The sequence below is a fragment of the Bos indicus x Bos taurus genome, unplaced genomic scaffold, assembly GCF_003369695.1.
Source record: "Bos indicus x Bos taurus breed Angus x Brahman F1 hybrid unplaced genomic scaffold, Bos_hybrid_MaternalHap_v2.0 tig00004281_arrow_arrow_obj, whole genome shotgun sequence".
Classification (NCBI taxonomy): domain Eukaryota; kingdom Metazoa; phylum Chordata; class Mammalia; order Artiodactyla; family Bovidae; genus Bos; species Bos indicus x Bos taurus.
The window spans coordinates 8,866-22,784 of NW_020867790.1; the positions used below are offsets into that span (position 1 = coordinate 8,866).

Consider the following 13,919-nt stretch of genomic DNA (forward strand, 5'->3'; position numbering starts at 1 on the left):
CATCTCATCCTCTGTCGTCCCCTTCTCCTGCCCCTAGTCCCTCCCAGCATCAGAGTCTTTTCCAGTGAGTCAACTCTTCATATGAGGAGGCCAAAATATTGGAGTTTCAGCTTTAGCATCATTCCTTCCAAAGAAATCCCAGACCTGATCTCCTTCAGAATGGACTGGTTGGATCTCCTTGCAGTCCAAGGGACTCTCAAGAGTCTTCTCCAACACCACAGTACAAAAGCATCAATTCTTTGGCGCTCTGCTTCTTCATAGTCCAACTCTCACATCCATACATGACCACTGGAAAAAACATACTTTTTTTGTAAGTTTAAAGTCTGACACTGTGTAGTATACTGTATTGGTGTTTTTCTTAAATGAGTAATATCTTGTATCCTATTCTTGTAGGAAGAATTTTAAATCGTTTCTCCAAAGACATTGGGCATATGGATGACTTGCTGCCTTTGATATTTCTTGATTTCATCCAGGTAATGTATCAGTCCTGTCAGAGTTCTCCCAGGGAGTAGCAGAGTGCCCGTTCCTCAAGGCCTTTTCACAGGGACTTAGGGTGGGCCTGTCAGCCTGGCGATGTATCTTATTACCTTCAGCAAAGGTCATGTTTTATAAGTAAAAGGTGTGGCTGTGATTGGGAGGCTGAGTTAACATGAGTAACACCTGGTCATGAGTGGCTCCACAGTCACATCAAGGTTGGTCTAAAGCAGTGACAGGCTGGGTAAGTGGTTCTCCCTCAGCATTCCAGATGTTTGGCTTGGATTCCCTTTACTGTGAGCACATTTCATAACATAAACAGTCACCTCTCATGGAAAGAGACTAGATGAGCTAAATTATGTGTTGTATTACCATTCCCTGGTGGCTCAGAGGTTAAAGCGTCTGCCTGCAATGAGGGAGACCCAGGTTCAATCCCCAGGTCGGGAAGATCCCCTGGAGAAGGAAATGGCAACCCACTCCAGTATTCTTGCCTGGAGAATCCCATGGACGGAGGAGCCTGGTGGGCTACAGTTCACGGAGTCGCAAAGAGTCAGACATGTCTGAGTGACTTCACTTCACCACAGAAGCCAAGTATTTATTGTACCTTTTTTTTTCTTTTTTTTGATAGGATCAGATGTGATCACTTAGAAAGAAAAGATTAGTAATAATAAGGTGAAAATAATACTTGATCAAGGACAATAAAGGGCAGTTATTGATACAAAGAGTTTAATCCAGTAATTTTGATTACAGGATCAAAGTTATCTCAAAAAATGTCTTCTTTGTTTTTGTAGGCAGTTTTTCTTTTCACACGTTGAAGTCTCTGTTTTAACGTATCTTTAAAAAAAAAAAAAAAAAAAGGCAGAAATACCCACGGAAATGCTTCTATCCAGCTTTTGTTTTGTCTGTGAACTTGAGGTTCTAAGGAATGATGCTGGGTCATCTCAGCTCTTGTTTCCTCATTCAGTATCATTGCTCACCTGGGGTGTTTTCTCTGTTATTCCTGTCTGCTTTTCAATGATTCAAGCTATGTGACTTTCTAAGTGTTTATTTTGTAAATGAAATGCATTTATCAAAAGCTGCACACTAATACCTGAATGCAAACAGCACAGCCTGTGGGCAAAGGCTTCCACTATTTACCAATGAGAAGTAAGCTGAGACTCAGAGGCAGAGGACTTTTACTGCAAAGATACAAAGATATATGTGCTTTTTTTTTTTTTTTCTTTTCTGGAAACTTATTTTATAAAGGTGTCCTCTTGGGTTTAGCTACATTGCTTATCCCCAGAAGCAGTCTTTCAGTAAAGCAGTATCACATCTTGACAGTGATTGTTAATTACTTTGAAAAGATTTTGTAAAAGGTTCTGTTCCTTTGCTACTATAAACTAGGTCAAGGTTGGGTTTCCAAAGCTGGCTGGCCTGCTGTGTGCTTGGCTCATGGTTAATTGGCCCTTATAATCAGAATCCATCACAGATTTTTGCATGACCTAAAGAGGGATAGGAACAGATGCTATGTGATTTCAGGATAAACATTCTCAGTCATGTGAGGAGAGAAAATTTCAGTCTCACTGATTTCCAATCCAGCTCTTCCACTTGTATTTCAATTATCTTGAAGTCCAAGTCCTCCAGGTGGAGGCATCCTAAAGGTCATTGGAAGTTAGAGTCTGGTATTTGAGGGAGAGACCTGGGATGGCCCTTGTATATTCTTCACTGAGAAGGTAGTAGTTGAATCTGTGAAGATGGATAAGATTGCCCAGAGAGAGTGAGGCATGTTTAGGGACCAAGATCAGAACCTTTTGGAAGCCTTGATATTTAGAGAGAAAGCTGAGAGAGGAGGCAAGCAGAGGAGACACACAGTGAACAGCAAGGAATGAGAGGAGGAGACAGGGTGGAGACCTGAGGAAAGACAGGTCTGTTCAATGCAAATGAGAAGGTGAGCCCACGGAGAGTTGTTGGTTGATTTGGAATCAGGAGTTGTCCGTGACCTGAGAAGCAGGTTTCAAATGTGAGGAGGCCAGAGTGCAAAGGCCTGCAAATCCAGGAGGTGTGGAGGGAGGTGAGGTGAAGACAGGCTACTCCTGGAAGGAGTTTGAATGAAGCAGGAGAGAGGCCCATCTGGAATGTAGGGTCTGAGGAGGTGTTGCTGGCTGTTTGGGTTTGTAGTTTGAGTTGGGGATATGTGTAAGGTGGTGGGTGGTATTCTTTCTCTCTCCTTCCGTTCAACAAATAGGGATTAAAGTTGAGACCCTGAGGTACAGGAGTGAGTCGGGCACAAAGCCCTCTTCCAGGACCCTTGGGGAGGGAAAACAAAGTGAAAGTCAGTCAGTCATGTCCAATTTTGTGTGACCCCATGAACTATACAGTCCTTGGAATTCTCCAGGCCAGAATACTGGAGTGGGCAGCCTATCCCTTCTCCAAGGGATCTTCCCAAACCAGGGATTGAACCCAGATCTCCTGCATTGTAGGTGGATTCTTTACCAGCTGAACTACAAGGAAAGTCCAAGAATATTGGAGTGGATAGCTTATCCTTTCTCCAGGGGATCTTCCTTACCCAGAAATCAAACTGGGGTCTCCTGCATTGCAGGCAGATTTTTTACCAACTGAGCTATCAGGGAAACCCAGAGAAAGGAATCACATAGAAACTCACCTCTTGCTGCCTTTGGAATCTGAATTGTGCAAGTACCTTGGAGGAAGCCCTGAAAGGCAAACTGGATGTGGGAGCTGGGGCAGTTAGAGAGTCTGGTCCAGGAAGTGGGTGGAGTTTCTATGAAGTGACCTTTCATCCCAGAGGAAAGGAAAATGCTCCTGTGGGTGGTGAAACAGGAGGTGCTGCCAGAAGCTCAGTTCCTATGTGGGAAGCAGTCTTTTCTCTCTGTCACTATTGAGAGTGACAGGAAGTCAGGAAGGGGCTTGTTCAGCTTTGTTTCAAAGAATGCAGTTAGTGTCAGGTGGCTTGGAATTCATTCCTGATGATTCTGATCAGCCTTGGTATATTTTATAAACCTTGGAAAATACTTGATTATTTTCATGTTTATTACATCTAAAGGGTTTATTCCATATACTTTTCCTTATCTAATTCCTTCTTATTCTCTTAAAAGAAATCTCAGGTTATTTGTTTAATATTTTGTAGTGGTGATGTCAAGTGTGAAAACACTGGATTCTGCCTAGTGGGTCCACACTTAAGGACAGTCCATCCCCTCAAGTGATGTCATTCAGAGACGACATCCCAAAAGAGGGGTGATCACGAGTTTGTACACCCTTCTGTACCCAGACTCTTATAACAACAGATGTCTTGCCTGTTCAGTCACATTATAGTTATTGATGAAGGGGAGCTGTTCACAATTCCAAAGGAAGAAGAAAGGTAGCATTAAAAAAAATCAATTTGTATAGTGTGCTTGGTGGCTCAGATGGTAAAGAATCCACCTGCAATGTGGGAGACCTGGATTCGATCCCTGGGTTGGGAAGATCTTTTGGAGGAGGGCATGGCAACCCGCTCCAGTATTCTTGCCTGGAGAATCCCCATGGACAGAGAAGCCTGGTGGGCTACAGTCCCTTGGGTTGCAAAGAGTCAGACATGATTGAGTAACTAAGCACAGCACCTGATAATCATTTACAATGTCAACAGCTTCGAAGTGCCCTGGAGTGAGGAGGCCTGCAGTCTCCCTTTTGAAGCTTGAGTCCTGGATCCAGAGTCTTACCATCTCTGCTGCACAAAAACAACACCTCCTCTCTGTAAAACAGGGAAAATAATACCGACTTTATAAGGTTTATTGGGAAGACAAAATGAAGTTGTTTTAATAAAATTCTTAGCACAAAGCTAAGTGCATCTTGAGCACTAAATCAGATCAGTTTAGTTCAGTCACTCCGTCATGTCCAACTCTTTGCAACCCCATGAACTGCAGTAGGCCAGGCTTCTCTGGCCATCATCAACCCCCAGAACTTGCTGAAACTTATGTCCATCGAGTCGGTGATGCCATCCAACCATCTCATCCTCTGTAGTCCCCTTCTCTTCCTGCCTTCAATCTTTCCCAGCATCAGGGTATTTTCCAATAAGTCAGTTCTTCGCATCAGGTGGCCAAAGGATTGGAGTTTCATCTTCAGCATCAGTCCTTCCAATGAATATTCAGGACAGATTTCCTTTAGGATGGAATGCTTGGATCTCTTTACTGTCCAAGGGACTCTCAAGAGTCTTCTCTAACACCGCAGTTCAAAAGCATCAGTTCTCTAGGCACTCAGCTTTCTTTATAGTCCAACTCTCACATTCATACATGACTACTGGAAAAACCATAGTTTTGACCAAATGGACCTTTGTAGGCAAAGTAATGTCTCTGCTTTTTAATATTGCTGTTTATATGGGTCCTTTCTTCCAAGGAGCAAGCGACTTTTAATGTCATGGCTACAGTCACATCTCCAGTGATTTTGGAGCCCAAGAAAATAAAATCTCTCATTGTTTCCCCATATATTTGCCAGGAAGTGATAAGATCGAATGCACGATCTTAAGACATCTGAATGTTGAGTTTTAAGCCAACTTTTCACTCTCCTTTTTAACTTTCATCAAGAGGCTCTTTAGTTCTTCTTCACTTTCTGCCATAAGTCAAGGCTATATATTGTCACCCTGTTTATTTAAATTATATGCAGAGTACATCATGCAAAATGCCAAGGTGGATTAAGCACAAGCTGGAATCAAGATTGCCAGGAGAAATAGCAATAATCTCAGATATGCAGATGTGCACTAAATAATGCATCGCTATTTTAAAACACCAAATGTATTTTTAAGTAGGAGAAACAGTCTGCTAAAGGCATGATGTTGAATTAAAATTATTGGGACACACAGTTTTCAGGCTCATAAATATTACCTCATGAGTTTGCATTACATAGATTCTAGGCTTTGCAATCCTTGAAGACTTAAATGGACACTTTCCCATGTAGACTCACAGAATAAAAATCAACCATTCTCAAAATAGACCATTGAACACAAAATAGTTCAAATTAATGTAATTTTCACACAGTTTGCCAGAGTGCCAGATAACATTGGGAAATACTAGAGATCTCTTTAAATAATTAAAGATACCAAGGGAACATTTCATGCAAAGATGGGCATAATAAAATACAGAATGGCAAGGACCTAACAGAAGCAGAAGATATTAAGAAGAGGTGGCAAGAATACACAGAAGAACTATACAAAAAAGATCTTCATAACTCAGACAACCATGACAGTGTGTTCACTCACCTAGAGGCAAACATTCTGGAGTGTGAATTCAAGTTGGCTTTAAGAAACATTACTACATACAAAGCTAGTGAACGTGATGGAATTCCTGTTGAGCTATTTCAAGTCCTAAAAGGTGATGCTGTGAAAGTGCTGAACTCAATATGCCAGCAAACTTGGAAAACTCAGCAGTGGCTACAGGACTGGAAAAGGTCACCTTACATTCAAATCCCAAAGAAGATCAATGGCAAAGAATGTTCAAACTACCATACAGTTGCACTCAATTCACTTGCCAGCAAGGTAAGGCTCAAAAGCCTTCAAGCTAGGCTTCACCAGTACGTGAACAAGAACTTCCAGATGTACAAGATTTATAAAAGGCAGTGGAACCAGAGATTAAATTGCCAACAACTGTTGAATCATAGGAAAAGCAAGGGAATTACAGAAAAACATCTACTTCTTTATTGAGTACACTAAAGCATTTCAATGTGTGGATCACAACAAAGTGTGGAAAAATTCTTAAAGAGTTGGGAATACCAGACCACTTTACCTGCCTTCTGAGAAATCTGTATACAGGTCAAGAAGCAACAGTTAGAATCAGACATGAAACAACAGACTGGTTCAAAATTGGGAAAGGGGTATGTCAAAGCTGTATAATGTCACCCTGCTTATTTAAATTATATGCAGAGTACATCATGTGAAATGCTGGGCTGGATGAATCACAAACTGGAATCAAGGTTGCCAGAAGAAGTATCAACAGCCTCAGATATCCAGATGATACCACATAATGGCAGAAAGCAAAAAGGAACTAAAGAGCCTCTTGATGAAGTTGAAAGAAGAGAATGAAAAAGCTGGCTTAAAACTCAACATTCAAAACACTAAGATCATGGCATTCGGTCCCATCACTTCATGGCAAATAGATGGGGTAAAAGTGGTTACAGTGACAGATTTTATTTTCTTGGGTTGCAAAATCACTTGTGGCTCCTCACCCACAACATACATTTTGAGATAACATTGGCTCAAGGTGTTTTCCTGGGCCATAAAATGATTGAAATGAATCTTGAAGAAAGGCAGGTTTCCAAGCAAAGATATAGTCTCATTAACATAGCTTAAGAGAATATTTGCATGAGTAAAACATTCTGGTTTGTCAAGTCTGTTCTGAGTCTTAGGCAGAACTGAGTTGAAGACAGAGCCCAGGGTAAAAACATAGTTCATTATCATAGCTTAAGAAAAGCATTTCCATAAGAAAAACACATTGGTTAGCTCAAGATTTGAATAAAGTTCTGGTAGAACTAGATGTCTTAGTGGCAACACGGAATTTTAAAAGAAACCTCCTTTTAATTTTGTATAGAGAAGGAAAAAAATCTGACACTTGTAGTTTGTTTCCTCCTGCCCCTTAAGAGCAGAGAAGGCGATGACACCCCACTCCAGTATTGTTGCCTAGAAAATCCCATGGACGGAGGAGCCTGGTAGGCTGCAGTCCATGGGGTCGCTAAGAGTCGGACACGACTGAGCGACTTCTCTTTCACTTTTCACTTTCATGCATTGGAGAAGGAAATGGCAACCCACTCCAGTGTTCTTGCCTGGAGAATCCCAGAGACGGCGGAGCCTGGTGGCTGCTGTCTCTGGGGTCGCACAGAGTCGTACACGACTGAAGCGACTTAGCAGCAGCAGCAGCAGCAGCCCCTTAAGAAAGAGATAAAAAAAAAAAAAAAATGTCTGACACTTAGCAGCCTATTTCCTCCCTTCGGAGACCCCTAGCCTTCCTGCATGTTACCTTTCATGTTTACCTTTTTTCCCTGTTATGATTTATGTTTTTGTATCCTAAGAAGTCTTTATCTTTAGAAGCATGAAGATATTTTCCTATTGTTCTAGTTTTTTATAGAAACTGATACATTTTGCATTAATTTTTACATATCAAAGTGTATTTAGTTGTGAAGTTTATTTTTCCCAGTTATTCTAGCCAAGTTTGTTAAAGACTTTTATACACTGAATTGGCACCTTGATTTAAAATCATCTGACTATATGTGAGGAAGTCTGTGTCTGGATCTTTGTTTTGTTCCACCAATCTTTTTGGTTCAATTTATTCCTGAATATTTAATGAGTTCAGTTCAGTCACTCAGTCATGTCCGACTCTTTGTGACCCCATGGGCTGAAGCATTCCAGACTTTCCTGTCCCTAACCAACTCCCAGAGCTTGCTTAAACTCATGTCCTTTGAATCAGTGATGCCATCCAACCATCTTGTTCTCTGTAGTCCCCTTCTCCTCCTGCCTTCAATCTTTCCCAGCATTAGGGTCTTTTCAAATGAGTCAGTTCTTCACATCAGGTGGCCAAAACATTGAAGTTTCAGCTGCAACATCAGTCCTTCAAATGAGTATTCAGGACTGATTTCCTTTAGGATTGGCTGATTTTATCTCCTTGCTGTCCAAGGGACTCTCAAGAGTCTTCTCCAACACCACAGTTCAAAAGCATCCATTTGAATGCAAAGAAAAAACACCATTTTCAAATGCTCATTGCTAGTATATAGAAAGCAATTGATTTATTTGAGAATTCACTTTGCATTTCCTGGAGTTGGTGGTGTTTTCTAAAATTCTATAGGATTTTGTACGTATACAATCATGTCAGCTACTTGTCTGTTGTAACAGGAATGTAAGTAATTTGGAAGCTACTGGCAAACAGATCATATATTCAAACTGTGGTTGTGAGAGTGTTATAGCCACGTGTTCCGGGAAAAAAACTCACTCAGGACAATGCAGATAGTGGAGTGCATTTTATTACACCGGCGGGCCCAAGTCAGAGTCTCCTCTTAGCCAAGGACCCTGACCAGTGTTTGTTAAAATCTTTTATACCCCATGTGTACGTGTCCAAACCTACCACCCCAATTTCCTTGAGACTTACATAAAACAAAGGAAGGGTAAATACAATCACAATAACCCCATTATTCAAGTGTTATCAAGTGTTAGGTGTTTAAACAGTTAATAATCAATAAGCCTGCAGTTACACTCCAATAGATACAAAAAGAATTTATGACCTGTCTGGAGGCAGGGGTGACTAGAGTCTGTTTTCTCTTAGGCAATGAGTAACCTGGATGTGATCTTCAAGATTCCCCTGTCCAGAGGGGATCATATCCTTCTATTGTAGTTTCCATAGGCACTAAGCACAGAGTCCAGAGTCCATTGGAGAGGTGGCTTAGCATGATCAGCATGAACAGGCCTAAGATGGGGTCCAGGCCCTATGAGTTCCTTCTTCAAGAGGAATATTTTAAATCTGCAGCATTAGAATATGGTGTTCATTCTAGTAGTAGAGTCTTCCTGTGGAAATTTAGTGTTTTTACTACTAGCCATATATAGATATTGAACATTTAAAATACTCAGCCTAATTTTGGGTCCTTGGGATTTATGTATTTGTTAAAATTATTGGGCTTCCACCCCACCCTGTCAAAGACATTTTGTGTTCTGGGCTTAGAACTCATCATTCTCACAAAATGTTTGTTTTTAATTTAAATAATAATTCTTAAATCAACACAAGTTAGTATGCTCTATTAGCATTTTTAAGACATTTTAATGATCAATCTGCTCTGTGAGCTGAGCAGACTGTTATTCCCCCCCCCCAAAAAAATCTGGAAGTCATCCCTGCATGGGAGAAATCAGATACAACCCCAAGAAACCAAACAAAATTGGAAAATGCAGACAGAAGGATATGTATAATAATGGAGTATATCTGCTGCTGCTGCTAAGTAGCTTCAGTTGTGTCTGACTCTGTGTGAACCCATAGATGGCAGCCCACCAGGATCCGCCGTCCCTGGGATTCTCCAGGAGAGAACACTGGAGTGGGTTGCATTTCCTTAATGCCTGAAAAGTGAAAGTGAAGTCGCTTAGTTGTGTCCGACTCTTAGCAACCCCATTGACTGCTGGCCTACAAGGCTCCTCTGTCCATGGGATTTTCCAGGCAAGAGTACTGGAGTGGGTTGCCATTGCCTTCTCTGGGAGTATATCTAGATATTAATTTTAACATATTAATTTTATCTTTATTTGGGATACAGTATTGGGAAGAAACGAAAAGGACAAACTTGGGGTCACAATGACTGAATTACCAGTGAGCTCAGTTGCTCAGTTGTGTCTGGCCCTTTGCGACCCCATGGACTGTAGCCCCTTATTGCCAAATTTAGACTTAAAATGAAGACAGTAGGGAAAACCACTAGACCATTCAGGTATGACCTAAATCAAATCCCTTATGATTATACAGTGGAAGTGAGAAATAGATTTAAGAGACTAGATCTGATACAGTGCCTGATGAACTATGGACAGAGGTTGATGACATTGTACAGGAACAGGGATCAAGAACATCCCTGTGGAAAAGAAATGCAGAAAAGCAAAATGGCTGTCTGGGGAGGCCTTACAAATAGCTGTGAAAAGAAGAGAGGTGAAAAGCAAAGGAGAAAAGGAAAGATCTGAATGCAGAGTTCTGAAGAATAGCAAGAAGAGATAAGAAAGCCTTCCTCAGCAATCAATGCAAAGAAATAGAGGAAAACAACAGAATGGGAAAGACTAGAGATCTCTTCAAGAAAATTAGAGATACCAAGGGAACATTTCATGCAAAGATGGGCTCGATAAAGGACAGAAATGGTATGGACCTAACAGAAGCAGAAGATATTAAGAAGAGGTGGCAAAAATACACAGAAGAACTGTACAAAAAAGATCATCTTTATTGTACAGTTCTACTGTGTATTTTTGCCACCTCTTCTTAATATCTTCTGCTTCTGTTAGGTCCCGAGTCGCCAGTCCAGGTTTGATGCACGGTACTGGATGCTTGGGGCTGGTGCACTGGGACGACACAGAGGGAGGGTATGGGGAGGGAGGAGGGAGGAGGGTTCAGGATGGGGAACTCGGGTATACCTGTGGTGGATTCATTTCGATATTTGGCAAAACTAATACAATATTGTAAAGTTTAAAAAAAAAAAAAATCTTCATGACCCAGATAATCACAATGGTGTGATCACTGACCTAGAGCCAGACATCCTGGAACATGAAGTCAAGTGGGCCTTAGAAAGCATCATTATGAACAAAGCTAGTGGAGGTGATGGAATTCCAGTTGAGCTATTTCAAATCCTGAAAGATGATGCTGTGACAGTGCTGCACTCAATGTGCCAGCAAATTTGGAAAACTCAGCAGTAGCCACAGGGCTAGAAAAGGTCAGTTTTCATTCCAACCCCAAAGAAAGGCAATGCCAAATAATGCTCAAACTACTGCACAATTGCACTCATCTCACACACTAGTAAAGTAATGCTTAAAATTCTCCAAGCCAGGCTTCAGCAATATGTGAACCGTGAACTTCCTGATGTTCAAACTGGTTTTAGAAAAGGCAGAGGAACCACAGACAAAGTTGCCAACATCTGCTGGATCATCAAAAAAGCAAGAGAGTTCCAGAAAAACATCTATTTCTGCTTTAGTGACTATGCCAAAGCCTTTGACTATGTGGATCACAATAAACTATGGAAAATTCTGAAAGAGATGCGAATACCAGACCACCTGACCTGCCTCTTGAGAAACCTGTATGCAGGTCAGGAAGCAACAGTTAGAAATGGACATGGAAAAACAGACTGGTTCCAAATAGGAAAAGGAGTACATCAAGGCTGTATATTGTCACCCTGCTTGTTTAACTTATATGCAGAGTACATCATGAGAAATGCTGGACTGGAAGAAACACAAGCTGGAATCAAGATTTCCAGGAGAAATATCAATAACCTCAGATATGCAGATGACACCACCCTTATGGCAGAAAGTGTAGAGGAATTAAAAAGCCTCTTGATGAAGGTGAAAGAAGAGAGTGAAAAAGTTGGCTTAAAGCTCAACATTCAGAAAACGAAGATCATGGCATCTGGTCCCACCACTTCATGGGAAATAGATGGGGAAACAGTGGAAACAGTGTCAGACTGTATTTTTCTGGGCTCCAAAATCACTGCAGATGGTGACTGCAGCCAAGAAATTAAAAGACGCTTACACCTTGGAAGAAAAGTTATGACCAACCTTGATAGCATATTCAAAAGCAGAGACATTACTTTGCCAACAAATGTCCGTCTAGTCAAGGCTATGGTTTTTCCAGTGGTCATGTATGGATGTGAGAGTTGGACTGTGAATAAAGCTGAGCACCAAAGAATTGATGCTTTTGAACTGTGGTGTTGGAGAAGACTCTTGAGAGTCCCTTGGACTGCAAGGAGATCCAACCAATCCATTCTGAAGGAGATCAGCCCTGGGATTTCTCTGGAAGGAGTGATGCTAAAGCTGAAACTCCAGTACTTTGGCCACCTCATGCGAAGAGTTGACTCATTGGAAAAGGCTCTGATGCTGGGAGGGATTGGGGGCAGGAGGAGAAAGGGACGATAGAGGATGAGATGGCTGGATGACATCACTGACTCGATGGACGTGAGTCTGAGTGAACTCCGGGACTTGGTGATGAAAGGGAGGCCTGGCATGCTGCGATTCATGGGGTTGCAAAGAGTCAGACACGACTGAGCGACTGAACTGAACTGAACTGAACTGAATCCTTCTTACTCAGATTTGCTGTGAGAATGAAATTAAAGTAGGCCAATGGAATAATTGAGAGGTGGGACACATGCCAAGCCTCATGAAATGTCATCCATTATTGGTATTTGGGAGGGCAGAGTATCCATGAAGTTTTCAGTGAGAATTGTACAATTTCTTCAGTATTATGAGAAATTTTGCTCTGGGTACTAATAATAAAGCAGTTTCCTAATTTTCAAATTTTTTGATTAAACAGGCTTTTAAGCAAAACCATTAACATTTTTCATAAGCATTAATTTTTTCTGTTACTTTACTGCTTTTGTGTATACTTCATTAACAATTTATTTAGATGACAGCGTGGTTTGTCAATAATAATGTAGATATTTTTCTGGAATTCTCTTGCTTTTCCTATGATCTAACAGATTTTGGCAATTTTATCTCCAGTTCCTCTGTCTTTTCTAAATCCAGCTTGAGCATCTGGAAGTTCTCAGTTCACGTACTGTTGAACCCCAGCTTGGAGAATTTTGAGCATTATTTTGCTACCATGTGAGATAAGTACAATTTTGTGGTAGTTTGAGAATTCTTTGGCATTGTCTTTCTTTGGGATTTGAATAATAATTGACCTTTTCCAGTCCTGTGATTACTGCTGCATTTTCCAAATTTGCTGGCATATTGAGTGCAGCACTTGAACAGCATCATCTTTTAGGAATTGAAGTAGTTCAGCAGGAATTCCATCACCTCCACTAGATTTCTTTATAGTGATACTTCCTAAGGCCCACTTGTCTTCACATCCCAGGATATCTGGCTCTAGGTGAGTGATCACACCACTGTGGTTATCCAGATTAACTGCCTCCTGAGGATCTGTATGCAGGTCAAGATGGCAACAGTTAGAACAACAGACTGGTTCCAAATTGGGAAAGAAGTACATCAAGGCTATATATTGTCACCCTGCTTACTTAACTTATATGCAGAGTATATCATGTGAAATTCTGGGCTGGATGAAGCACAAACTGAAATCAAGATGGCCAGGAGAAATGTCTATAATTTCAGATATGCAGATGATACCACCTTTATGGCAGAAAGTGAAAAGGAACTAAAGAGCTTCTTGATGAAAGTGAAAGAGGAGAGTGAAAAAAGCTAGCTAAAAACTCAAATTCAAAATATGAAGATCATGGAATACGGTCCCATCGTTTCAAAGCAAGTAGATGGGGAAATAGTGGAAACAGTGATCAAATTCATTTTGGGGGGATCCAAAATCACTGCAGATGCTGACTGTAGCCATGAAATTAAAAGAAGCTTGCTCCTTGGAGGAAAAGCTATGACCAGCCTCAACAGCATATTAAAAAGCAAAGACATTACTTCCTGACAAAGGTCCGTCTAGTCAAAGCTATGGTAGTCATGTAACAATGTGAGAGTTGGACTACAAAGAAAGCTGAGCACCAAAGAATTGATGCTTTTGAACTGTGGTGTTGGAAAAGACTGTTGGGAGTTCCTTGAACAGTAAGGAGATGAAACCAGTCCATCCTAAATGAAATCAGTCCTGAACATTTATTGGAAGGACTGATGCTAAAGCTCAATACTTTGGCCACCTGCTGTGAAAAACTGACTCGTTGGAAAAGACCTTGATGCTGGGAAAGACTTAAGGCAGGAGGAGAAGGGGATGACAGAGGATGAGATGGTTGGATGGAGTCACTGACTCGATGGATATGAGTTTGAGCAAGCTCCA

General features: G+C 41.2%; 1 protein-coding gene across 1 annotated transcript in view; it reads left to right on the forward strand.

Annotated features, from left to right (window-relative positions):
• Positions 1–396: 396 nt before the first annotated feature.
• Positions 397–13,919, forward strand: part of LOC113889191 (multidrug resistance-associated protein 4-like) — a gene marked incomplete at its 3' end in the record, with an annotated part of 50,578 nt that continues 37,055 nt past the window's right edge. Inside the window, exon 1 of the mRNA XM_027535983.1 lies at positions 397–473. Coding sequence (XP_027391784.1) covers positions 432–473 — 42 coding nt within the window. The remainder of the gene's footprint in view (positions 474–13,919) is intronic.